The sequence below is a fragment of the Daphnia magna genome, linkage group LG5 (assembly GCF_020631705.1).
Source record: "Daphnia magna isolate NIES linkage group LG5, ASM2063170v1.1, whole genome shotgun sequence".
NCBI classification, from domain to species: domain Eukaryota; kingdom Metazoa; phylum Arthropoda; class Branchiopoda; order Diplostraca; family Daphniidae; genus Daphnia; species Daphnia magna.
In genome coordinates this window covers 450,781-474,810 of record NC_059186.1, presented here as the reverse complement: position 1 = coordinate 474,810, position 24,030 = coordinate 450,781, and the positions used below count along the sequence as shown (strand labels likewise).

Here is a 24,030-nt window from a genome sequence, read left to right as displayed (position 1 = left end):
ATGTTTAACTTTCAAATAACACATGTTCATTACACATCGAATATAAAATTTCTATTGGTGTCATAAAACCTGAATGAAACTCGAGCGTCTGCTTATTCTATATACGATCCGCTAATTCTAAAGCCGCGAGCGGTTCTTATACTGTAGCCTATCTATATAATTTTACTTTCAAAAAATGTATATTCTTTCGAGCGTATATCCTTTTATGTATTTGACTGAGATGTCGCTCCTTTCGCGCTCACATGTTACTACTATAGCCATTCCTTTGTACCCCAAGACAGTGTAATACCACGCGGTTTTAGAAATCAAAACAAATTCTTTGACAAATTGTTGGAAAAAATTTATACCACTTTCTCCTATGATTTCAGCTAATAACTTTTTAAAAATTATTTATTCTTTACCTAGGCCATTGCCGTCATTTTTATTGTTGTAATTCGCTGTTTCAAAGAAACGCCTTGTGTGGATGCCTTTGTTCGAGATGCATCGCAGGTGCTTGAAAGAACACGCGGCTTTCCCGCGTTCTTTTGTCACCTCTTCTTGGACTCCAGAAAAGATATCTTGTTAGCACCAACTGACCCAAGTGTCTTGTATGTTTTTTTGGAGGCTCCTTTATAGGTTTAGGTTTTTCAATTGGTCAGGTCTAAACAATAAGATTAGGAAGAATCACAAAAAATAAAAAAACACTTTAGTTCCCATTAGTTTCCCTCCCATTAGCACAATTTAAAAAAATTAGTTGGATGATAAAACGTTTCTTTATTGCTAGGCTATATACCAATGTTTATAGCATATCAATCAATTAAAATCAAAATTTCGTTACTTCAATTTGATTTTCCTACACGTCAATCAGCCAATTCAATGAGACAACTGTCCTGCAGCGATTTTTAGCGCGGAAGACTTTGTCGGTGCCGTGGAGGTAGTCAAGTGGTCCCCAGGCCCAAACAGCGAAACATTCCGTTGATTTTTGATAATGGAAATCGTGACGTACAGGAGAAGGAAAGGCAAACAAACGATATCCGCTATGGTCGTTAAGGGACCTCATTGCGCTCCAAGTGAACCACAACCATTGTGTGAAAAAATGAGAATTGGTCAATGCCAAACCGATACTGACTGGAAGAATATTGCCAATCAATTGGTCCAGTGGATGGTTGTACATGGAAGATAAGGCCACTGGTGTCGACCATTCATGATGCCATTTATGCGTCCATTTGTACAGCAGCCTGTGTTGAGCTCGTGTAGAGTTGGGACTTCTCGAACCGGAGGAGCAGTTCCATTGTACATTAGGAAATAGTAACCAAAGATGGAAGAGGGAACCACCACGAAGCATTGATTGAATAAATTCACGCGAAACAACTAGAGACACAATATATTAGATCGTTTGAACTCAAGAACTTGTTGTGTGTGTGTAGCTATATACCGAAAAGAGTTTTTCTTTATCGATCACGACGTTGGGCTGAACTTTTCGCTGAAATATGCACTTTGGCCAAGCCGTTAGTTCCATCAGGAGATAGGCCAGTCCGATGGTCCAATAGACGAAAAACGTTGAAATGTTTAAAACTGCAGAGTTTGATGTTTGTCATTGATTACTATATAGGCACAACTTTTTCTTTTGCAAATAACATTAAAAACTCATACCGTAGACGTAGAGATTAAACCTGTCGTCACCGATCCGATCGAGAATTTTGTTCCATCCAATTTCTATTTGAATTCCGAGGACGGTCTTTAAATTCCAAACACGATTCCTTTGAAGAATAAAAGTATACATTTACAGGAAATGTCATCCTGAAAGTTCAAATGGGCCAATGTATAGCACATGCAATTGTTATATTAACAACTTACAGAGAAAGTAGAGCAACCATCAAGAATGCAACGCGCGCAATATTGGACTTGCCTATGAATTCGTTTGTATGCCGAGCTGCACGTTTACAACGAAGAAGAACAATCAAGTCAGAAAATTTAAGTCTTGAAAGAGAAAAATCTGTTTGAACTGTAAAGCTGTTGATGAGGGAGTTCTGGCAGTACTTACTCCAGGAAAGAGTTGGCCACAATACTAATCGAAAAAGTGCGGGGATGGTCAAGCTAGTTTTCATGCCAACTCGTATAGAAAGTATATATCGTCTGCAACAATCGCAATAATTCAGATGGTCATCAATCACAGTTAAAAAAACAAATTAGCGCGCTATTGCATGTGTAGACAGCCGTAAGAGTCAACATCGTCAAAGTTTGCATCACTTGTTGCTGGGTGAATGCAACAAAAAACGTATATACAGGTTCTCTACTCGATAATCTCAAGCATTTCCGTTTGATATACATTTTGGCTACATGATATTATGTCCCGCCGTTCCGTTCTAGTTTTTAAGGCTTCCTCGGTTGTAAAACGTAGACACAAGAAGTGATGGTCATAAACAGTTCCGTTCACCCTATAGAAAGTCGGTTTGTTGAGTACATTGTCCAACAAAACTCGGGTTTCCTTTAAAGAAATTCGTTTATCATCGATTCCTTTCCTATATATCTATGACCTCATTGTATATATAGGCAAGACACTTGAAACAAACGCCAAAATGTTTCGTGTGTTTTAGCTACACGTAGTGAGAAAAATGTTGTCCGAAGCAGGAGACGATCAATTTCTGCTGACAGAGGTATTGATTTTGAGAACTTGAGAGCAATCAACTAATGTGATCAACTGTTTAAAGTCACGATACTATTGCCGTCTACAATCAATATGACATGCAACAGCAGTTTAATTTAATTAAAGAATTGATGGAATTGTTTTTCTAATGCTAAACTGACATTGCCTTAAGCACAAAATATTGAGATATTTCCAGCATGTACGAGAAATCTTCGTAAATCTTTACAATGACAATTTCTCTTTTTGAAAATAATAAAAATTATAGCGTCTGGGTGGTACGGGAGGGCGTTCCTTTCTGGGGCCATTAGGTCCAAAACCATCTCTCTTTTTCTCTCCATTTCTCCTCTATATAGGGCGAAATTTTAGAGCCCCTCTAGCCGCTTGAGGCCGTTTATTCGGCGGAATTGGACAACGTCATACACGGGAACATTACGCACAATATGTGTAACCCATCTGTCTGCAGCTGTCGAAGATGACGCTCGTGCTGATTGGAGGAAATCCAATGGTCACGTGATCGTGAACAAGCATTATATATAGTGAAGACATCAAGACGTTCGGAGCACATGTAGACGGTGAGAATCATTTGATGGCGCACCTTATTTCAATTGTGGCGTAGTTTTGCCTATCAGTGGCTACGTTCTTCAAAAAATTGGCGACTTTTTCTCTAACATTTTGAGTTAAAATGATGCACTGCAATGCAATCATCGTATTATTTCTCAATGTATTTTCTGTTATGGCTGACAATATTCTCGTACTGTCTCCCATCACAGCGCCCAGTCACACGAATTTCTTCAAACCGATCGTGAGCGCGTTAGCTGAACGCGGCCATTCTGTTACCTACTGGAATGGATTGCCACCTGACCCAGGTATGGTCAACAATCAGACGATCAATCTACGCATCCTCTACTCTCCAAAATTGAAAGAAATCAACGCTCATCATAAGACGATCGGGTTCCAGCATCGCGACAGTCCGTTCCGTCTATTATTAGGCATCCCGAATCGGATGGTGACTTACTGCACGGCCATTTATCAGGATACCGTATTTCACCAATTGATGAATTCGACGGAACGATACGATTTGATCATCCTCGAAGCCGTTTTCAACGAATGCGTTCTGCCATTGGTTCGCAAACTTGACGTGCCCTTCATCTACATGATGGGCCTTGCTCCATCCCCGTGGCTCCTGGACGCAGCTGGTTCGTCATTAACCCTGGACCATTTACCACATCCTGGTTCGAATTATGCTGATACAATGAACCTTTGGCAGAGAACATTCAACACTCTGTCCGGCTTTGTAATGTCGTACTTTCATCGTCTGTTCGTGATGCCCGTTGTCGACAGACTCGCATCCGAGATGCTGGAAATCGAAGATCAGGAGCCCATCTTTGATACTGAGAATCGATATTTGAGCCTGGTCATTGTCAATACTCATTTCAGCATCAATTACCAGATGTCTACATCTTCGGCAGTTATCGAAGCGGGTGGATTGCATTGCGTTCCACCTAAACCGCTACCACACGAATTGGAATCATTTGTTAACGGTCCTGGCGATGCTGGATTCATCATTGTTAGTTTCGGTTCCATTTTGAAAGGAGCCGAAATCCCGGATGATGTCCGTCGCATTTTCCTATCTACTTTTGCCCGGCTGCCACAGCGTGTCGTTTGGAAATGGGAAGAAACGATCGGCAAGGATGAAATGATTCCATCCAATGTTAAACTGTTGCCTTGGTTACCGCAACAAGATCTTCTCGGCCATCCCAAAGTGCGTCTATTCATCACACACGGTGGTCTTTTCAGCAACCAAGAAGCAGTTTTTCATGGCGTTCCGCTTATTGCTCTGCCCGTCTTTGCCGACCAGCCAATTAATGCTCAAAAGGCGCAGGACGACGGCTACGCCATTCGACTCGACTGGAACAATTTGAGCGAAACTATTCTCTACGACGCTATTCAACTCGTACTTTCTAATCCAAGGTCTGTTTGCTATTAACATTCTTTTAAACGCAAACAAATATTGAATAAACAATCAATGTTGACATGTGTGTATATAGGTACGCGGAAAGGATGAGAGAAGTCTCGACGATAATGCGAGACCAAACAGAACATCCACTTGACAGGGCCATCTACTGGATAGAGTACGTCATCCGTCATAGGGGAGCGCCTCATTTGCGTACGGCCTCGCGCAAACTTTCCCTTTATCAACGTTGTCTCGTCGATGTGATGGTGTTTGTCTTCATTGTTTGCTTATTGTTTACCTGGGCAACTATTTCGCTTAGTCGGGGCCTTTATCGCAATATTTTGAAAGAGAAGACGTTGATTAACAATCATAAAAAGACGAACTAAAGCTGTTACGATAAACCGTCACAATTGATTTTTTGACAACGCTAGAAAATAAACAAACGTTTGATTGATTTCCTCTGTGCCCTGGACGGTGGCATGAACTGTGCATGAACGGGTAGAAAAGTTATATACGACCCTCAATTACAAAGGATGAATGAATGCGAACGAGACGTGCAGGGCTTCACTATAAATCTAAGCAATTGATTTAGGACGCATAGAGAAAAATAAAAGGCGATTGTTTTGCTACAGGTGATCATTTACGTTGTCGTGTGGAACATTTCCAAATTCCTCAGATATAGTACGTGCCGTAGACAAACTTGCCATTCGTTCTGGCCGATAACAATAAATTGAATTCATTTTATTGTTGTCCATAAAAGGTTCGATTAAGCTCCTACCGTTCAACTGATGGTTGGACACTTATTTAATAGAACGTGCTTGTTTACTTTATTCGCAAGAATGTCGTCATATCACAGTGATTGCAAGGTTATACTATTGTCAATCTTACCCGAAACCATCAGAATTTGGTGTAATTTTTTGGTACGTTCATTAGCTTCAACTGAGGTCGAAATACGTTATTCAGATTTTCGATGGCCACATATTGACACGTAGCTAATGGTGTTATACAAAACCAACGAAGACTACGTCACCTTTTTGCGTCGTTTAACGCGATCGTTTCCCTGAAAATCACGTCTCATTAAGTTGTGCTCGTTAAGTAGCGAACTCAATTTTCTAATCGACGTTAGTCGACGATTGTTCACCAAGGTAGATCACAGCAAAGACGCCCCACTCTTAAAAATAGGTAACGATTTTGATTTTCTCCTCATTGACGCCAAACGCTTTTTTTTTATGATTTCTGGTTGGCTTACTAGACGTCGTACAATCGAATAAATTAACACGTTTCATTTGATGTTTTAGAACTCGACGACAATGAAAAAAGAAAGTCTAATTGCATTGGCCATTTTCATGGCAGTCTGGGCTGTCTCGCACGCAGACGCTTTAAACACCGGACAAGTGAGCCCAATTTCAGAAAAGACCAGGACATCCTGGAACAGAACTTTTACCTTGGACGAGGCGCACAAAAAGTGCGCTGAATATCTGAGAACGACACTCGCCGAATTTCTGCAGAAAGTCAATAAAACAGCCAACAATGTAAGTGAATATAAACAAGTCCCTTTGTTTTCTCAAGGTTTAACTGAGTTTAACTTCTTCAACTAAAGGACGGCACTAAAAATATGGGGCAGAAAGTTGAGGACGAGTTGAATAAGGTAATAATTAATAAACATTTTGTAAATGAAACAGTTAAAACTACTTTCCGTTTCGATAGAAAATTCACGCACTGATGGGCAAATGTGATCCAACAACCCTCGGAGTGTCTCAATTTGTTTCCACTAAGGTAAACATTTTTTGAAATGCCATTGTTAACACAACACTTTGAATGCAAACTTAATTTCGTTAAAGGTTGAACCAAAGGAGAGAAGTCTAAGAGTTGAGCAACTGGTGATCCAGAAAATACAACTGACGGTAAGTCAATTTATAATTGCTGTAAAGTATCAAAACAAAGTAAATGAATCGTTTGAGTTGTTAGCCCAACTTGAGGAAGGTTGGCAGCAGTGACAACATTCCAATGAATTGTACCAACACGGACGTAACGCCCAAACCAGTCATGGCTATGAGAACTTTATCGAGTATGGAATGCATGGAAAGTCAAGCAGATTTAGTTGCCGAGTGGTTGAATCAGAAATATCAATTGGACGACAACGCCATCCTGATCGAAGACTTGCGGAAGGAGTTGGCCGCGTGCAAACTGAATTTCACCACCATTCACAATGCAGACGTGAAGAAGATAGCAGACGATAAATAAAGAAATGGATCAACTTAGAAAATCTCTCGCCGACAAGGACGCAGAAATCGCTCGATTGAAATCAGAAAAGACGGCCGTAGATCAAAACAACCAAGAAATTGAGTGCAGAGAAAGTCGAATGTGAAAACCAAGTTAAGATTCTTAAAGGACAAGTTCAGACACTGGAAACGAGCGCGACCAAACTCATTGAGAAAACTCTGTGCGAAGAACAGAAAAAGCAACAAGAACAAAGTCTGACGATGAAATGCGATGAAGAAAAAAAGATTATCGCTGCTGGTGCGACTGAATGTGCCAATAAAGTGGAACAACTCAAAAATGAAATGTCAGTGCTGATAACCCAAAGAGAAGCTGAAGGCAAACGATGTTCGGATGAAATAAAAACGCTGACCACTACAATATCGAATTCTGTCGATAAAGCCATTCACGAAGACCTCAAACGTCAATGTGAACAAGAAACAAACGAGAAAAAGAAATGCCAAGAAGAAAAGGCTATTCAGAAAACTACAATTGATAATCTTACAACGCAGCAACAACTGCTCAACGAATCGTGTTCGACGAGCCTGTCTGCCAACATCGTGACAATCAATAATCTCCAAACTTTGCTCGAAAATGAGAAGAATTCTGCAACTTCTCTTGCCACACAATTGCAACAATGCAACCAAAACGCAGTGGATTGCGCGACAAATGCCAGCCAGAAAGAACAGGAATGGGCTAAAAAAGAAAGTGAACTACAGGGTGAAAATAAAAAATGTCAAGACGAAAAAGCTAGTCAGAATATTATGATTGAAAATCTCAAAATACAGCAACAGCAAGTTAACGAATCGTGTTCCGCGACCCAGTCTGCCAACAGCCTGACGATCAATAATCTACAAACTTCGCTTTCAAACGAAAAGAATTCTGCAGCTTCTCTTGCAGCACAATTGCAACAGTGCAACCAAAACGCAGTGGACTGCACGACGAGTGCCAACCAGAAGGAACAGGATTGGATTAAAAGAGAAACTGAACTACAGGGTGAAAATAAAAAGTGCGCAGATGAAAAGGCTAGCCAAAAGATTACTATTGATAATCTCATAATTCAGCAACAACAATTGAATGAGTCTTGTTCGGCGAGCCAATCTGCCAACACGTTGACGATCGATAACCTACAAACTTCACTTGCGACCGAGAAGAATTCAGCCTTCTCTCTTGGAACACAGTTGCAGCAATGCAACCAAAAGACAGCCGAATTAATGACGAATGTTGGCCAGAAGGAGCAAGAGTGGACTACGAAGGAAACTGAACTGCAGGCTGAAAAGAAGAAATGTGACGATGCGATAACTAATCTCCAAATAGGCATTCAACAAGCCAACGCACAGCACGCGAACGAATTAAAGACATGCCAAGATAGCAATGCTGCTTCCAAATCAGAAACGACTAGACTTGAAGTTGTAGTTAACGAGTAAAAACCAACAAATACAAGCTTGTACCAACGAAAACAGTAGATTGACATCTGAATTGGGTTCAGCAAATAGTGCCTTGAAACTACTGAACGAAAGCGCAACTAGCATTACGGTTATGAAAGAACAATGCGAAAGAGTGGCAAACGCCTGTCATCAAGACACTGCTGTGCTTATGCGAGCAATAGGCAGACGTAACCAGAAGTTTATCACCTACGTAAAACTCGTTGAAAGCGACTCTTTCATGTCAATTGCTGGTCTTTCAGAGAAAGCACAAAACGAGCTGAAAATTGCTGTACAGCTACAGTTCGACACCAACCCATTACATTGCACCCACAACAGCAGCCAAGTTAACTGAATAACCAACTAAAATTTTAGAAACCATACAGTTGACAGTAGTCTATCATAGATAGATATAACCTTCTACTGGTCACAGTTGAATCTTTCACCCCTCTACTTTTAATCCAAATATACTGATTGGTTCACTTGAAATACTTACAATAAGCTTACGACTACAGGAAACATTTAACCCAAAAACTAGGTTTTCACGAGGATATCATTCAACTCAATAGTTACCTACAGAAACAAAACTATGTTAGAAGTTGTATGCAGTGCTTCAATGATACATTTATTGGAAACCCCAATTAGGAAAAACAGTTGTAAAGTTTTCAAATTGCTCAGCATTGCAATTTGATAGGAATATCCAAGCTGCGAACAGCTCCCAGGTACAATTAACCTATAGAAAAAAGCAGCTTGTAAGTAAAACTCCAAGCCAGACATAAAATAATGTGTAGAAAGGTGATTCAGTATTAAAAAGCTCGTAATTTGGTAGTCAACATGTTTATCTGCCAAAAGTTTGTTCATCATGAAATTCTCATTTTAAAAGGAGTGCAACAGAATTTCAATTACCTTTGAAAAAAGTTGTCATATTAGCTTCATTTCAGCAGTACTGGCTTATAACCAGTAACTGGTTCAGGTGGCCTTGCATCTCAACCACTCAGTTCCATTTCGGGTTGAGATCATCTCACTACAAAGAATAGAAACTTTACAAATTTTGCGAGACGGCGTATGACAACACGTGGTTGAACGGTACATGTTCAGTAGACAAGATAGTCAACAGGGTTTTTCAGTATAGCGTATAAATAATACATCACGACGATAGAAAAATGATAAAAGACTAGATTTAAAAAGTATTACCTTTGGTTCAATCAGGTTGAATCCATTGTCGCTCAGCCAAATTTCGTCCTGCCGATTGGATCGTCCATGTCTTAGTTGATAGCTTCAACAGAACACGATAGGCTTTTATGGACTTTTTTTGGCAAGCGGTTAATGGTGACCAATACTGCCGGGCAAGTAGTCTATTCCTTAAACACACAGCTCATGTGCGTTGTCGGCGTTGCCACTAAAAACTATCCTTCAATCATTACCATGGTGTAAAAGGGAGGTGTACCAACTCTTCAGTTAAGAAGGGTATCTCTTGTGAAGCCTCTTTGTGGTACCAGTAGGCATTGCTAGGTTATCTATAGTAAACGCCATCTCTTGAGCTTGTGAGCAAATGTTACCTTCGGATCAGTCGTCAACGGTTTTCCATTAGTCGTACTGAAAGTTTGAACACATTAATGGCGTCGTTTGGTTGACGCCTTGATAGCGTCTTTCCAAAAATGGTGAATAAATTGTGCTTCGTCGATGGTTGTCAAACTCGAAGTGATCAAGAAAATGGCCCTGCCTCATTCTTTCGTCCACCTAAGGATTCTTTCGACGAATGGAAAAAGATTTTTCCAGAGAAAACACTTTTGCAAACTTCCCGTCTATGCTGGAAGCATTTTGCTGAGGAAGACATCGTTAAGGGGAAAATGATTGGACAAGAATTTGTCCACCAGGAACGAAGACGCCTTAAAAAAGGAGCTAAGCCAACACTTCTTCTAGGTATGTGGGTATTGTGTTGTCCTTTATTGTGTGATCATACAGTACTTGAAATATTTTTTTTTCCAAACAAGAAAGATAATAACATTAATTTTGAAATGCCATCTTATTGCCATGGGCCGTAGCGAATGCCGATAGGGATGGATCCACTGTTTTGGACTTAGAATATTTTTCAAGTGGGTTTTTCATTTAGTTCAAGATCGGCCACCAGGCGTCTCTGACGATAGATAACCTTGTACCACGAAGAGGCTTCAGCTGAGATACCCTTCTTAACTGAAGAGTTGGTACACCTCCCTTTTACACCATGCTTATATTTTACTTTAGAGATATTAAATTTTAAATGTATAAAAGATTAAACCACCGTTTTAATTTTAACTAATTCTAGAACGTTTTAAGATTTAAAAAAAATCCAGTTAGTTGATTAAGAACAAAAGTGCCATCTCCCGCCAAATAGATTTCAATTTTTAGGTTGTTGTTATTGTGAGAAAAAAACATGCGAAACATTTTAGGAATAGAAAATGCCTGCTTGTTGTGTTGCTTATTGTAAGAGTGACACCAGGAACAAAATCCCGGGACAAAAATGTCCCTTTTTTGGAGTACCTAAAAAACAAGTTGTGTTTGATGAGTGGAAGAAAGTTATTCCTGCCAAAAGGAAGGGCCTCTGTGCAAAATCTTTGGTGTGCTATCTCCACTTTGAAGATAATTGCATAAAAAAAGACTTGGGAAATTGGCGTTTGAAGGCTGGTTCCATACCTACATTGCGCCTTAAACGTATACCTTGATATTCTTTCGTAACTTACACTGTTTTTCCAAAAATCAGCTCTCTGATTTTATCTTTGTTGTTCCACAATTGTTGCAGGTGAACCGACGCCACCACCAGCCCCTCATAAACAATTAAATTTACCAGTGATTTTGTCAGTGCCTGGTGGATTGATTGTATTAAACCAAAGCAACACAAAAGGTAGTGCTGAAAATGAGGTAGTTTGCATGGAGAAACTGAAGTTACCTGGAGAGTCATGGCAATCGAGGAAATTAGTCAACAAGCAAGAACACCCTGTCATTGTCTGTTTTGAAACTACATTTGTTGACTTAGATCCCTTAGTCAGAAAATCAGCAATTATAAATCTGGAAACAAAAGAAATTGAGTACAAAGTTTTTCAACGAAAATGCCCACCTGTAAATGGTTGCCTCCTTCAAAAGTTTTCATCAGCTGCTGATGTAGAAAGAAGCCTCCAGTATTTCAATTGTGTTCGGACGTGTCCGGGAATTACTGAAGAAAAGTTTCACGAATTAAAAGAGTTTAGCTTCCCATCGGGATATTTTGAAAATGGATCGTGGCGATCCAAATCGTAAGTTTAATATTCTCTGTCTGTTGCCTGAAATAATTTTCCATTTACGAATGCGTTAGTTGTTCCCAGTTGATCACGCGAGTCAAACAGGATACCGAAAATGACTTGCTCAAAAATCCCTGCCCAAAATGCAATAAAATACGAACTACAGTTTTATTACCTCGTCTTGAAAAAAAGCTACGAAGTCCATCTGCCGATGTCAAAAACGAGTACTTGTCAAGAGATGCCTTACTTTTGAAACTTAACGAAATCGAAAAACAAATTAAAACGTTGGAACCAACGTTGAAACGACTGGAAGAACCTGAGATGGTTATGGTAATTTATTCTTCAAGTTATTAAATTGGCATTTTGATGTATCTGGTTTCTTCTTGAATTATCGTAGGCAGACTTAATCGAAGTAGATATGTTCTAACTAATCGATTACAAAGAAGAAAATGGTTAAATGGAAAAAAAACCGACCAGGAAACGGCAGCCATTTACCTTACGAAGAAAAATTCAGAATAATTTATTTTAGATGTTACTGTGCCGGACAATAAATTTCCCACTCTGTTGTATCTCTAGTAGTTATTGTATTACTTCGTGTGAGAATTAAATGCAAAGGAATCATGGAACCGCAGCGCACTTTCAAACCGAGGCTATAAACAAGCAGCTCCAATACCACATTGCTCAACATTTCAATACGAACTCCTAAAAATGTTTTTGCGCATTTGTATGTTCTCTCATCGTATTATAGACTATGTCTAACAGGACTACCGTTTTGTACAGTTATCTTCTTGTGGTTTCGCTGGCAATTTTTCTCCAAAAACACAGTCAACTTTTTATGGAAATTGAGTAGCTATTTAAAATCACCAAAGCCGAACTTCGTTGCCGCTATGTCATCATCTTCCAGCGGAATTTTTTTCGTGCCTAATATTCAGCAGAGGATGCGTCATTACATATCGTTTAGCAGTAGATGTAGCGCATAAACTTTAGAATGACTGGCAAGTTGCTGCAACACAATTCTCGCACACGAATGCCTGAAAACACACAGTTGGTGCTAGTTCTTGCTTCACATGTATGACCATCTTCTTCCACTGTTTAATGGCACGCAGACAGTTCAGTACGATGGCAACGGCTGTTGCGTCATAGTTACGACATGTCTTCTGAGTCACACGAGCTTTGCAGACCGTGTCGCGTGATTGTTGCATTTCTCTGATGGTAAATTTAGTGACCTTCACTGGAAGTCGTATGACAAAAAAAAACTTGTGGTGGATATTACTGCAGCCCAGTTTAGCACGGCGTGCCAGATATAAGGGCTACGTCCACGGAAGAAATCATGTCAGCCAAAGACGTGAGAATATTTTAACTCTTTTGTTTGCAGTCCAGTAGTCACAGGTATGTATCATTGCTGAAGCTTGACGTTTGTGCACAGCAGGTGGTAAATGCTGCTGTTCTTTTTACAAAGGAGTCAACAGATAGGCATCAAGTGAGATATCAACGACCAACAAAATAAACCTGCATCCAATATTTGCTAGGCATCATCATAGAAGATAATGCTATTTCAGATAGTTTGTCCCCCAACATTTTTGTGGTTATTAGGCCACGGTCTGATTGGACATTCTTTAATGGAAAATGTTGTATGCACACAAGATAAAAAGGATCTGATTGCAATTCATAATAAGTAGATCAAATATACTTAAACGAATAAAAGTTACTGCATAGATTCTGATTCGTGTAGTAAAAATGCTGCCACGTAGATGTTGATAGAAACTTTGAGTTTCTAAAACTATTTCTTCGTAGTTACAAAAGGCAATGATTGAGACGTGTAACTCAGACACAAGTTCCCATTCTCACGGATTATATCATTCTCATTCAAGTGTTACAGTAAACACTTTCCAACTTCACCATTGGAATTCGTTCTGCTTCGATTATGGCGCGCCTTATATTTCGTCGTCTGCTAATCTACAGAGTTGCAATTAACCATGAAAGAAAACAAGAGAAAGTTCTTTTTTTTTTTTCGATCGAAATCACGTCCAATTCGTAGTGTATTCTTTTTCTTCATTTTTTTTTTCTTTCAAAGTGACTTGAGGAGATCCGCGCGCGCGTTTTTTACATAATGATGGGAGAAACCTATACACATGGATTGAGTTTTCATGATACGGGGCAGGAGGATAAGACATGCACACAACAAAAAAAAAGTAGTTGTTTTTAGCCAACATAAACAGTATTAGCCTGTGTCAGTTTCAATTTCACCACTATTTGTATAATAAGTGATGGGGTCCAATAGTACACAAAGTAAATTAAGAGGACAGGCAAGGCTTTTGAGAAGCAATGTCATTGCACACAGAACAAAACAAATTCAGGCCCAAAAAAAACTAAATTAAGGATTGGTGGTATAAAAATTGTAAAGACAAGAAAGAAAAAAAAAAACCAGTCCGAGCAGCTACATAATATCATTATCACAAGTGGTATACCGCTATGTATAATTATTATACGACAAATAGGGAGAAATACATTGAAGGACATTTAAATAAGATAGAAAACGAAATGTAGTATTTTCTTTTTCAAGGTTTCGCATGTGTTTTCATTTCCTTCATCTTTCTTGTTAGATATCACATCAACTCATCTGGCAAGGGCGAGGAGGGGGGAAATTTCCAAACATCTTTGTTGCTCTACTGCGGTTAGTTGATGTCAGTTTGGGGTGGGATTGGGGTGGAACTTTGGTTTTTTCTTAGATTAATGTCTCGCAAGACACACGTTACGTTACTTGTTTTTTTTTTTCTCTTCTCATTAACGAAAAGAAAACAAACAAAAGAGGAACTCATGGGTGATGAAATGAGAGACTATTGCTGGGCGTCGTGCTGCTGCCGGCCGAGCTCTGGCTGTTGTAGCTGCGATTATCCCGTTGCTGAGTGACGGCAACGCGGCGCTGATAGTTATACGGGATGCCCACAGATGGCAGTGAGCGTTCCAAGCTGTCAACAGGGCTGTGGTGTTGCTGCACCTGGTACAGCGGACTGCCGCGATTCTTGTTATTCGCGTTGATGCTGTCGTAATAATCATCGACTTTGTGATGATCCGAATGTTGTTGTTGTTGCTGTTGTTGATCTTCAGACGACGACAACGAATCCGTCAGAGCCAATCGTGTCCGCAATTTGTGGGATGATCCGACTGGCAAACGAACCTGAATGTTTCAAAATCAAATTTTTATTTTCTATCTTTCACTGATCAATAAATTCGAATTCTGACTTTAATGGCAAGTGCAAGTGCGACCTAATAATACCCCGGGGGTTATTTTTTAAAATGCTTTCGTGCGTGGGATGTGTTTTTTTTTTGGTTAATAAAAAAAATTTTGCAATTCAACCAAAAAAAAAAAAAAAGAATAATAATCTGGAATTGTGGTATAGAAAAACTTACATGGCCCGGGACTGGGAGTAGGAGGAGTAGGAAGAGTAGGAGAAGAGGCGGAAGCGACCATCGAGTCGTCACAATCCAATTGGCCTTAAAATTTTTTTTGTTTGATTTGACATTTTTGTTTCTTTTTTTTTTTTTCGTTCAATAAAATTTAATAAAAGAATTTGGAGGGTTTCAATTAATAAAAATAACTAAAGAAAAAATAATAATCAAAAGCCATCCCCCGCATACGAGCGCATTTTAACAATTAAGGAATAGGATGGGAACGGATCAGAACTTTAAAAAAAAATCAACTTTTTTTTTTTCTTTTAAAGGTAAGAAGATTCGGGGGTAGGTGGAGGTTTTCAAAATGTCAAAGACGCCACCAGGCTCCCCAGAACGACGTTTTGACAGGTCGGGGATGATTGGTATTTTGGTGGGGATGGTGTAGGAGTAGATTCGGTTGTTGATGTTGCTGTTGTTGAATCTCTGGTGTAGTAGTGGTAGTAGTAGAAGAAGTGGATGATGCTAGTACCTTCGTTGTGGCTACTGCATTGGCCGGATCGGACTTGCTGCCTCGTTGTTGGTAGATTTTCGCGCTGACCGGAGTCACTACACCTAGCGGCGATTTCGTCATCATCATCTTGTTGGTCACGGGAATATCGGGCAGCTCTCGTTTGGACGGAGTAGATGTCGCCGCAACGGCAGACACCATTTTGCTGCTGCTGCTGCTGCTGTTGTTGTTGTTGTAATTGTTGACGCTGACGACGGCCGGCGTCGGGATGACTGTGGGTTTGATGGGCGTTGGAATGCGGCTGGAATAACTTCGTCTACCGCCCTCGACACTTGGCCGTTCTTCGTCCGGGTCTCCCCACGAACTTCCCGAGCCGTTCACTTTCGCGCCATTGCCGTGGGCCAAATCCACCAATTTAGACACCAATTTCTGAGGTTTTGGCGAAGCGTCAACCACTCGAGGCAACGCTCGGCCGCCGCCACCGCCACCCCCAACAACAACAACTTTATTGTTGTTGTCTTCCGCCAATAATTCCGCCACGGTCGTCTGGGTGCCTTGGCTGCAACATTGGGGCACCGTTTTGGCCGGTAATGGGACGGGCGAATGATGAAGGAGAAGGGTCGTTGGTCGGTCCGTTTGCGTCGATGTGGCGCGGACGCGAACGCTCGTCACAGCCGGTGTTACGTGATGAAGCGGAGACGGCGACGGAACGCGATTGAGCATTCGCAATCGCGCTTTAGTACCTTCCAGCTCAATTTTCTGTTCTTCCAACTGTGTATGTGGGCAGGAGGGGGGGGACAAATTGAAAAAAATTTAATAAAACTTATTATTATTACCGCTAGATGTCATCAAAAAGAAAATTAGGGAAAAAGAAAACAACCTGGAACCGCAAATCTTCGTTTTCATCACGTAGCGCCGTCATCTGTTCGACGGCCAATTGGCTTTTCGTGCGCCATTGGACATCACGTGACTCGACGTCGCATCTTCCGCTTTCCACTTGCTCCCTCAACGTCTACGCAATAATAAGAGATATGAATCACACACGACATAATCAGAAACACGTTGAAAGGGGGAGGTGGCCCGTATCGAAAGTTCCATTTTCGTTTGTTTTGTTTGTTTGTTTTTTTTTCCTCCAGTTTTTTACCTGATTGTCCAGCAGAGCGCGGAGCAGGTGGCGCTGCAGTTGAACCGGATTGGTGAGCCTCAGGATGGTGGCTACCTGGTCTCGGCTGGGCGGCTGGTAGCGGGACGACGAACTGCTAGATAAAGTGCTGCACGACAATTTGCCCGCAGGCGACGGAAGAACGTCGACCGAGTCTGAAGAGGCGACAACGACGCGATGACTGCCTTCTGTTTCCAGTAACTGTTGTTGCTGTTGTTGAAAACTGACTCGCTTTTTATGACTCAAAGATTGCTGTTGATGGCTGTGGATGGCCTCTTCCGGTTTGTTCACCGCGTCCTTGGCTTCGGCCGCGCTCGAATTGCGCATGGCTTGACTCCGCAATTGAATCTCTTCCAATAGGACCCACAATTCGTCGTCGTCATTCGCCGTGGCCGCCGCTTCTCTCCCTCCGCTCGCCGTCCCATTGGCCATGCGTTTCAAATTCAACAGCGTCAGCAATCGATCCTCGTCCTTCTTGAGCCGGGCCAATCGTTGCTGGACGCGCTCTAAATGCTGCAACAATTCCTTCTCCATCGTGCTGTTGTTGTTGTTGGTGGTGCGACATTGTCATTTCGGACGACGAGGTCGTGTCGAAACGGCTACTGCGCGGACTCGTGTTGCTGTTGCTGGCCTCCGTACTGAAACCGGAATCCACCACGGGATTGTTGCTGGATGACGATGACGCAATGGCAGCCGACGCCGTGGGCTGATCCGATGACCCATCCTGCAGGCTACGATAGCCACCACCTCCTCCGCCAGTTAATTGTTGCTGTTGCTGTTGCAAGTGTTGTTGCTTCCGGCGAGTCCAGCTCTGTCCTCCAATAATTGCATTGGCAGCAGCAGTAGCAGCAGCAGCACTTGTATTTGCGGCGGCAATGATTTTGGTGGCGTTGTTGTTGCCCTGGGCTAGAAGTAGAGCGTTAGATGGTTGCTGCTGCTGCTGTTGTTGATGGAGATGCGGAAGTGCGGCTAAAACGGCCTGCCGGAACAAGAGTAAGCTGCCCACTTCCTGCTGCAATTCCTGTGGGTCAACGTGCGAACGCCAATGCAACAACAACAAATGAATTAAAAATCAAAGGGAATGTCGACACACACAAATCAGAAATGCTAAACAACAACAACAACATGCACATCACACATTTCATCATCATCCACTTGTTTTCTCTTATTTTCTAGTCTCGTTGTCTACGGGGGCGTGACGATGCCTTCCCGAATTTCTCTAAATCGTCACCAGAGCGCATCGACAAACAAGCCGCCATACTTTTCTCGAATCATTTTCTTTTTTTTTTATTTTGTTCTCCCTCCCCTTTCCGAAAGAAACTGTTAGTTGAGTTGTCGTACCTGAATAGCCACCATAGACTTGGCTTGTTCTTGAACGATGAACTGGAACGATCCTCCAAAGAGGTGGGCGGTGCCAGCAGAAGACGGAACGACCGATGCAGCCGAGGCAGCAGCAGCAACAGGTGGAGGAGGTTCGATCTCGTCATCATCTGGCCGATGAGGTGGAGAGGGCCGATAGGCCGTGGCCAAACGGCGGTGTAGGAGGCGGTACCGATCTTCTTGGTCTTGGTCGTAGCATTCGGCCATCCTACGACTCAAACACCATAATCCTGAATTTGATTTTTGTTCAAGAAATAACAAATTGAATTACTGTAAAGAACAAGGTCGATTTGGTTTCAAACTTCCGTTCACCGGGGAACTTGCGGGACTCTCGCCTTCTCTAACATTCAAATAGCTGCAGGCATGCGGTTGTCTTTTCTTTTTTCAAGTTCATCCGGAAACCCAATTATAGTCTAAACACATAAACCTTAAATCAAATTTTTTTTTCTTTAAAAAAGCAAAAACAAAACTATTCGTTTCATTCAACGAAAATGTTGTCCATCCCAATTTCCCCCGTCCATCTCTCATTATCTTTCTCTTTAACGAACACTATAAAAAAGAGAAAACTCGGTAGACCCATCGCTTTGTCAATGAATCTCCATCCTCCATGACGACCGTCGGTCCAACAGAAAAAAATAAACTTTCGTCGGATACGTCGTTCTCTTTGTCCCCCACCCCCTTCTTTTTTTCTTTATGTGTTGTTGTTATTGTGTGAATGTGAACTTGACGGGAAAGTTTCAATGTATATTTTTGAAGAGAGCAGCCGGACGGAACCAACAACCCTCTCCACATCGACTCATCCTCACTCCCCCCCACACACACACACACAGAGTCCTACAGGTACCCCAAAAAAAAAAAAAAACCAATTACATCCATTTCACATGGGCCCGGAAATGCTTCAGGGCACAGAATGAAAACGGGCGCAAACAACACATGGGAAAAATGCCCAGTGAAGGTTTGAGTTGACCGAACCTATGAAATTTAATAATTTTTAAAGTTCGGATCGTCACATACCACAAGTAGCGAGAGATAAATGTGAACAGCATACGCCCATTTTCATTGGCCAGTCTTTTTTGACCGTGAGTTTGTTCAACTTTATTCCCCCCCTCTCGCGATATGCCCAACCCATAAAATTAAACGTTCCGGTTGTGTGTCGATGCGGTATATGTTCGATGGCGGAGGAAATGGAGAAAATAGACTGGAAGGAGGAATCTACGATGGCTGGTGACCATCTGCTCCCATCACACCTGCTTCATTAAACATTGTGCGACCTCCCACTTCTCTCTCTCTCTCTCCCAACAACATCTGCAGACGACAAAAACACGTTCGGTTGGAAGAAAACAGATTTTTTTTTTTTTCATTTGAATATTTTGGGCCTTTTCTCACGGCGGAACGCATCTCCACATCGTCAAACTGAAAGAACACACATACAAAAAGGAAATTTCTCTCTGTCTCTCGAGTGAGAACCGCAAGAATCGAAAATTAATTCTTTTTAATTTTTGCGGCTGCGCGTTATTGTCGCAGCTGCAGCAATCAGAAACGGCTCAAGGACCGTTTCAATGGCAATTTAATTTCCTTCATTTTTTTTTAAAAGTAATTCGACAAGATTTTCATCACACAAACGACAACCTTCAAATTTCGTTAAAAATTAATTCAAAAGGAGTTTCCTTGGATTTCACTTTTTTTTTTTGGAGGGCCCAATCGACGTCGCCTGGCCGTAAAAGATTCCGAGGACGAAACACGAAAGAATCGACTTGGAAGTTCTTTCTTGACACGCGGGCTTCCCACCCCCATCACTTTCTCTTGCGTTAGACAATGTGTCACACACGCGAAGAAACGAAAACAAAAATAACAAAGAATGATCAGAGACCCTCACAAAATAATTAACGGGTTCTTCTTCTTCTTCTTCACCCGCATTTCTTTTTTTTTCAACTCAACGGTTGCGAATTAGAAAGAACCCCCCCCCCAAAAAAAAAAACAATTGAACAATTTTTTTTCCTGAATCCCATCGTTAAATAAAAAGAAAGAAAAAAACTTTTGTCTTTTCTTTCTTGATACTAAACAAGTTGAAACTATAAAGAAGAAGCGCATTTGCTAAGGCTCGTTGCCTCTTGTTTTTTTCTTACTTTAGTTTTTTTAATTCAATGCCTGGGTTGCGATGGTATTTGCGGTCAGCTGTTTGTCTGCAACAGTCCGACGGTTCACATGTTCACTCAATTGTGAACTGTTTTTTTTTTTCTCTTCGTTCTCTCTCTCTCTCCTTCTGTCATTTTATTTTACCTCATTGCGTGGAATTTTTAGTTGTCGGCGGTTTTTAGTGGAAATCAACCAACCGGTGCAATACCCTCGATCTCCAACACACACACGTAGATAAGAAAAGGAAAATTGACGATAAACAGCGGGAGGAGGGAGAAAGAGATTAAAAAGAAAAACAAAACTTACGTCAAAACGTTTGATTCAACTGATTTTGTTTGCATCAAATCGATAATCCATCCACAAGTTTTGCTGGTGGCATTTTCTCTTCTGCTCGTCACTTACTATGCACTCAACAGAGACAAAACAGGGCACGAATTGTGGACTTAATAATTAGAGTAAACAAGAAAAAAAAAAGTGCATCGAGTTTTCTCTCGGCGTGTCGAAAGAGTCTGCCCGTTTTCACTTGTTTTCACTCGACTAGTCCAAGAGCAACTGCCACAACGAGTGGAGCAGAGTGAGCCAGCGCAAAGGACGTGCACACAGGCGGGGGGGTGCTAGCAGCTGTTGGAAACCGCCCAAGGCAAGGCTCTTTTCGGCCATCTAGCGGACAAATTTGCAACTTTGATTCGAGGCCAAGTTGATGGAAAAATCGATCACGCAAAATATTGATCAAGCACACGTAACAAGAACCCCCCTTTGCTTAGACACGCAAATGCTAAAAAGGCAACAACAAAAACTGGTTGACACGATGAGATAGAATTTCAAGAATGATGTGATGACGACGACAAGTATAATCCGTACACGATTCTCAAATTCCGTTACGTCTTCGCCCCAAAATTGGATTTATAGGAAACGGTTTGGGTATGAACAGATGAACTGGGTCAAACCCCACAAAAATCTTACAGCATCGATTACACCGACCTTTCGAACCGCGTGAAAAAAAAAAAGGAGACCTCAGCAGAACAACATTCAAGGCCCACGCACATCCAATCGGCGAAAAAAATAAATAAACATAATAATAAAAAAATTTCGTGTGTCTCACAGTTGCTGTTGTAGATCAAGGATAGACGAAGCCGTTGGCCAGTCACGCTTCTCCTCGTGAAGTTGAAAGAAAAAAACTCTTTGCCAACGACCACCACTTTGCCATCATCATCATCATCATCATCACGCTGAAATCCAAAAAGACGTGTACAGTTACGGCCAGGCCAAGCCAAAAAAAAAACACAAAACAAGAAAACGTTTTTTCTTTAAGATTTCGTCATTTCGTGATCAAGAAAAAACGAGTCAACTTTCGATTAATTGTAACTTGACTAACGAGCAAAACAAAATCGGTCAGTAATTTTATCAATAGAAATGGCTTTTTCGACAAGAAAGCAGATAGACTTTCATCAGTAGGACAAACTTTTTTTAATGAGAAACGAAAACACCGTTAGACGTCCTGTACATACTTGGACCGTGCATTCTTTTTTCATTTCTTTTCCTGTTTTTTCCTCCTTATTATCCCACAACAACGAAAAACCAGTGAAGCTTACCAACTAGTCACGAACTCACGCTCTGCTGTAGTTAAACTACTACTTCATCTTCTCTTTTTCTCGGCTTGATGGCCATCAACCCACTATCCCTTTTGAGTTTGGACGTTCTATAAGTAGGAAAGAAAATGCATATTTATCAGAAACTCACCTTTAATTCACCATGATGGTTGATGTAAAAGCACATTAAGGAATTATCCCGAGGCGAGGAACACGTAGGCGAACGTATTCTTAATGAGAAAGTAATAAATAGCGGCCTGTTTCTTTAGTACACACGAACTGTGAATGCGTCTCGAACAGAAATGATCTTCACTCGACGGCCATTGCCACACGACTGTCGTCTGCTCCCCTATTTCTTTAGTCTTTCGTGTATTTTGTAATTCGGGTTCGGCAACCATATCTTTTTTTAAATCGAATCTGCTCTACTGAAAGTCAAAACAACAATGTTTCGAATTAAACCGGTCCTTCTTCGACCGGTAGTCAACAACTTTGTAACTCGCAATTCTTTACAAAGGTCTTCATTTGTTGTACAAACATGTCGTGCAGCCAGTAGCAGTTCCCTTGGCGATAATTTCACCTTTTTGAACCAAATGTATTCAGATCTTTCTCAGTCAAGCTGGGTCATGAATACCCAGCATCTACTCGAAACTGTTCATGATTATACTCATCTGCCATGGTGGGCAACCATCGTTGTTACCACAGTTTCTCTTAGGCTAGCCATCACCTTGCCCTTAGCTGCCTATCAGGTATTCATTGTTCTACCTTCAAATTTTAAGCTCGTTTTAACAGTCACATATTGTTTTGTAGCACAGCATTTATGCCAGGCTGGAAAATCTCAAGCCCGAAATGGAAGGTATTTTAAAGGAACTAAAAAAAGAGACTGACCGAGCAGTAGTCATGTACAAGTGGGATGCCAAAACGGCAAAGCTAGCTTTCCATAAATCTGTATATTGTAATCTTAAATTTTTAACCACCTTTCACCTAAACATTATAATTTTTTTATCAACATTTTTTATGATAGGCCAAAAAACAGTGGAACTTGCTGGTCCAGAGAGACAACTGTCATGCCTTTAAAGCTACAGTCCTTCTTTGGGGTCAAATTCCTCTCTGGGTCTGTATGTCAGTAGCGCTGAGAAATATGGCCATGATGCTTCCCGTGCAAACAGTTGGTATTCTTTGTTAACTTATACCTCCCAGCCAAATCTACATCTTCTCTGTGACCATTGTTTTATAGATGCCCAGCTAATATACTTGTCTCTGAGTTCTGGTGGATTTGGCTGGATACCCAATCTGACTGATGTGGACCATTCACTCATCTTGCCAGTCTCCATGTCACTAGCTAATTTAGCCATTATCCAGCTACAGGTTATGAACAAAGTGGGAGCTACATCTCGCCTGGCAAATACCATCATGAACGTGTTGAGGGTCCTCTGCGTAGTCATGATTCCCATTGCTGCCTATGCACCTGCCGTACGTTTGGGATTGAAGACATTTTACCTTATCAACTTGCGTGAAACATATGGTTACTCATGCCTTATTTTATTGTGTTTACCAACAGGATGTCGCGCTCTACTGGACAGTTTCATCGTTTTACGGCTTGACCCAAAATTTAGTCCTACTCTCGCCGACGTTCCGGAGATTTTTCCGGATACCTGTGACACCACTTGAAAGACCTCATCCTTACCAGCATATACTAAACCAAATAAAAGCTCATAGAATATTTCAGTGAGAGGAAAATATAATTAAATCACCTGTATGTGTTCTCTGTGTTTGATAATTAGTGTATATTGACAAATCCAGTAAGATACAATTTCATAAATTCACAGCTGTATTTTAATTTTTCCCAGTGAGATTGTATACACTAAAATTGCAAAATGTTCTAAAATCATAATTAATCTAAAAAAATATCACCCGACTATTTACTTTATTTTTTTATTTAAGTGTATCAAAAACTAATTTACTGAGTATAATGTACTAGCACAATATATTATGGCATCAATAACTGAAATGATGTGTTTCTTCCTCTAACTGAGAATCTATGTGTTTATTAGAGTATAAATTTGTATAATGGAATGAAACACCCATCAGGTGCTATTTTAAAAAGAATTAGAGTAAGACTGATAGGTGCGACATGAGGCTATTGCAGTTTTTGTTACAGTTGGAGGAAGATGTGGAGCCATTTATTCGCACAGCCATTGATTTATGGTAGGATTATGTATGCCGAAACTTTACCTTCCAAAATGGTTATTTTCACGCGCAATAAAGAACTGAAGGGAGCCCAGTGTAAATACAATCACGGGGATAGGATCGCTTTACTGTTGGGAAACTGCAAAGGACACTACAAT

At 41.0% G+C, this 24,030-nt stretch overlaps 6 protein-coding genes and 1 long non-coding RNA gene across 9 annotated transcripts; 4 read left to right on the top strand and 3 right to left on the bottom strand.

The window, feature by feature from the left end:
* Positions 1 to 336: 336 nt before the first annotated feature.
* Positions 337 to 3,092, bottom strand: LOC116923234 (fatty acid hydroxylase domain-containing protein 2). Its single transcript, XM_045173659.1, is given in 5 exon segments — positions 337 to 1,224; positions 1,227 to 1,350; positions 1,415 to 1,554; positions 1,633 to 1,739; positions 1,837 to 3,092. Coding segments are annotated over 5 exon segments (1,014 nt in total). The 5' UTR covers positions 2,088 to 3,092; the 3' UTR covers positions 337 to 832.
* Positions 3,093 to 3,184: 92 nt separating this feature from the next.
* On the top strand, positions 3,185 to 5,034 carry LOC116923233 (UDP-glycosyltransferase UGT5). Its single transcript, XM_032929705.2, has 2 exons — positions 3,185 to 4,597; positions 4,675 to 5,034. The coding sequence occupies exons 1-2, from the start codon at positions 3,309 to 3,311 to the stop codon at positions 4,964 to 4,966; spliced, it is 1,581 nt and encodes a 526-aa protein (XP_032785596.2). The 5' UTR covers positions 3,185 to 3,308; the 3' UTR covers positions 4,967 to 5,034.
* A 625-nt stretch (positions 5,035 to 5,659) lies between these two features.
* Positions 5,660 to 8,263, top strand: LOC116923232. The gene is made up of 6 exons (XM_032929704.2): positions 5,660 to 5,762; positions 5,879 to 6,112; positions 6,181 to 6,228; positions 6,288 to 6,356; positions 6,422 to 6,484; positions 6,549 to 8,263. The coding sequence occupies exons 2-6, from the start codon at positions 5,891 to 5,893 to the stop codon at positions 6,822 to 6,824; spliced, it is 678 nt and encodes a 225-aa protein (XP_032785595.2). The 5' UTR covers positions 5,660 to 5,762; positions 5,879 to 5,890; the 3' UTR covers positions 6,825 to 8,263.
* A 1,460-nt stretch (positions 8,264 to 9,723) lies between these two features.
* On the top strand, positions 9,724 to 11,970 carry LOC116923459. 3 transcript variants are annotated; one of them, XM_045173658.1, is made up of 5 exons: positions 10,044 to 10,186; positions 10,377 to 10,954; positions 11,043 to 11,532; positions 11,592 to 11,847; positions 11,915 to 11,970. In XM_045173658.1, the coding sequence occupies exons 2-5, from the start codon at positions 10,702 to 10,704 to the stop codon at positions 11,942 to 11,944; spliced, it is 1,029 nt and encodes a 342-aa protein (XP_045029593.1). In that variant the 5' UTR covers positions 10,044 to 10,186; positions 10,377 to 10,701; the 3' UTR covers positions 11,945 to 11,970. The 3 variants fall into 3 exon arrangements, with proteins under 3 accessions (XP_032785822.2, XP_045029593.1, XP_032785823.2); XM_032929932.2 differs by having other exon boundaries at positions 10,046 to 10,186; positions 10,262 to 10,954; XM_032929931.2 differs by lacking the exon at positions 10,377 to 10,954 and having other exon boundaries at positions 9,724 to 10,186.
* Positions 11,971 to 15,040: 3,070 nt separating this feature from the next.
* Positions 15,041 to 18,194, bottom strand: LOC116923457 (the record flags this gene model as incomplete). Its single annotated transcript, XM_045173784.1, is given in 5 exon segments — positions 15,041 to 16,189; positions 16,299 to 16,430; positions 16,563 to 17,115; positions 17,117 to 17,601; positions 17,922 to 18,194. Coding segments are annotated over 5 exon segments (2,355 nt in total), but the record flags the coding sequence as incomplete, so codon positions are not given.
* Positions 18,195 to 21,991: 3,797 nt separating this feature from the next.
* On the top strand, positions 21,992 to 23,508 carry LOC116923460 (cytochrome c oxidase assembly protein COX18, mitochondrial). Its single transcript, XM_032929934.2, has 5 exons — positions 21,992 to 22,431; positions 22,493 to 22,630; positions 22,707 to 22,854; positions 22,920 to 23,155; positions 23,244 to 23,508. The coding sequence occupies exons 1-5, from the start codon at positions 22,129 to 22,131 to the stop codon at positions 23,412 to 23,414; spliced, it is 996 nt and encodes a 331-aa protein (XP_032785825.2). The 5' UTR covers positions 21,992 to 22,128; the 3' UTR covers positions 23,415 to 23,508.
* LOC123472298 lies at positions 23,451 to 23,985 on the bottom strand. The gene is made up of 2 exons (XR_006646691.1): positions 23,918 to 23,985; positions 23,451 to 23,546 (listed from the first exon to the last, which is right to left on the bottom strand). It is a non-coding gene; the product is annotated as an uncharacterized LOC123472298 (long non-coding RNA).
* Between the last annotated feature and the right edge of the window lie 45 nt (positions 23,986 to 24,030).

Coding starts and splice junctions, on each gene's coding strand:
- LOC116923233 (XM_032929705.2), top strand. CDS start 3,309: ATGATGCACTGCAATGCAATCATCGTATTATTTCTCAATGTATTTTCT. Junction 4,598..4,674: donor CTCGTACTTTCTAATCCAAG/GTCTGTTTGCTA, acceptor GTGTGTATATAG/GTACGCGGAAAGGATGAGAG.
- LOC116923232 (XM_032929704.2), top strand. CDS start 5,891: ATGAAAAAAGAAAGTCTAATTGCATTGGCCATTTTCATGGCAGTCTGG. Junction 6,229..6,287: donor TTGAGGACGAGTTGAATAAG/GTAATAATTAAT, acceptor CCGTTTCGATAG/AAAATTCACGCACTGATGGG. Junction 6,485..6,548: donor TCCAGAAAATACAACTGACG/GTAAGTCAATTT, acceptor TTGAGTTGTTAG/CCCAACTTGAGGAAGGTTGG.
- LOC116923459 (XM_032929931.2), top strand. CDS start 9,922: ATGGTGAATAAATTGTGCTTCGTCGATGGTTGTCAAACTCGAAGTGAT. Junction 10,187..11,042: donor TAAGCCAACACTTCTTCTAG/GTATGTGGGTAT, acceptor CAATTGTTGCAG/GTGAACCGACGCCACCACCA. Junction 11,533..11,591: donor GGATCGTGGCGATCCAAATC/GTAAGTTTAATA, acceptor CGAATGCGTTAG/TTGTTCCCAGTTGATCACGC.
- LOC116923460 (XM_032929934.2), top strand. CDS start 22,129: ATGTTTCGAATTAAACCGGTCCTTCTTCGACCGGTAGTCAACAACTTT. Junction 22,631..22,706: donor AGCTAGCTTTCCATAAATCT/GTATATTGTAAT, acceptor TTTTTATGATAG/GCCAAAAAACAGTGGAACTT. Junction 23,156..23,243: donor TTGCTGCCTATGCACCTGCC/GTACGTTTGGGA, acceptor GTTTACCAACAG/GATGTCGCGCTCTACTGGAC.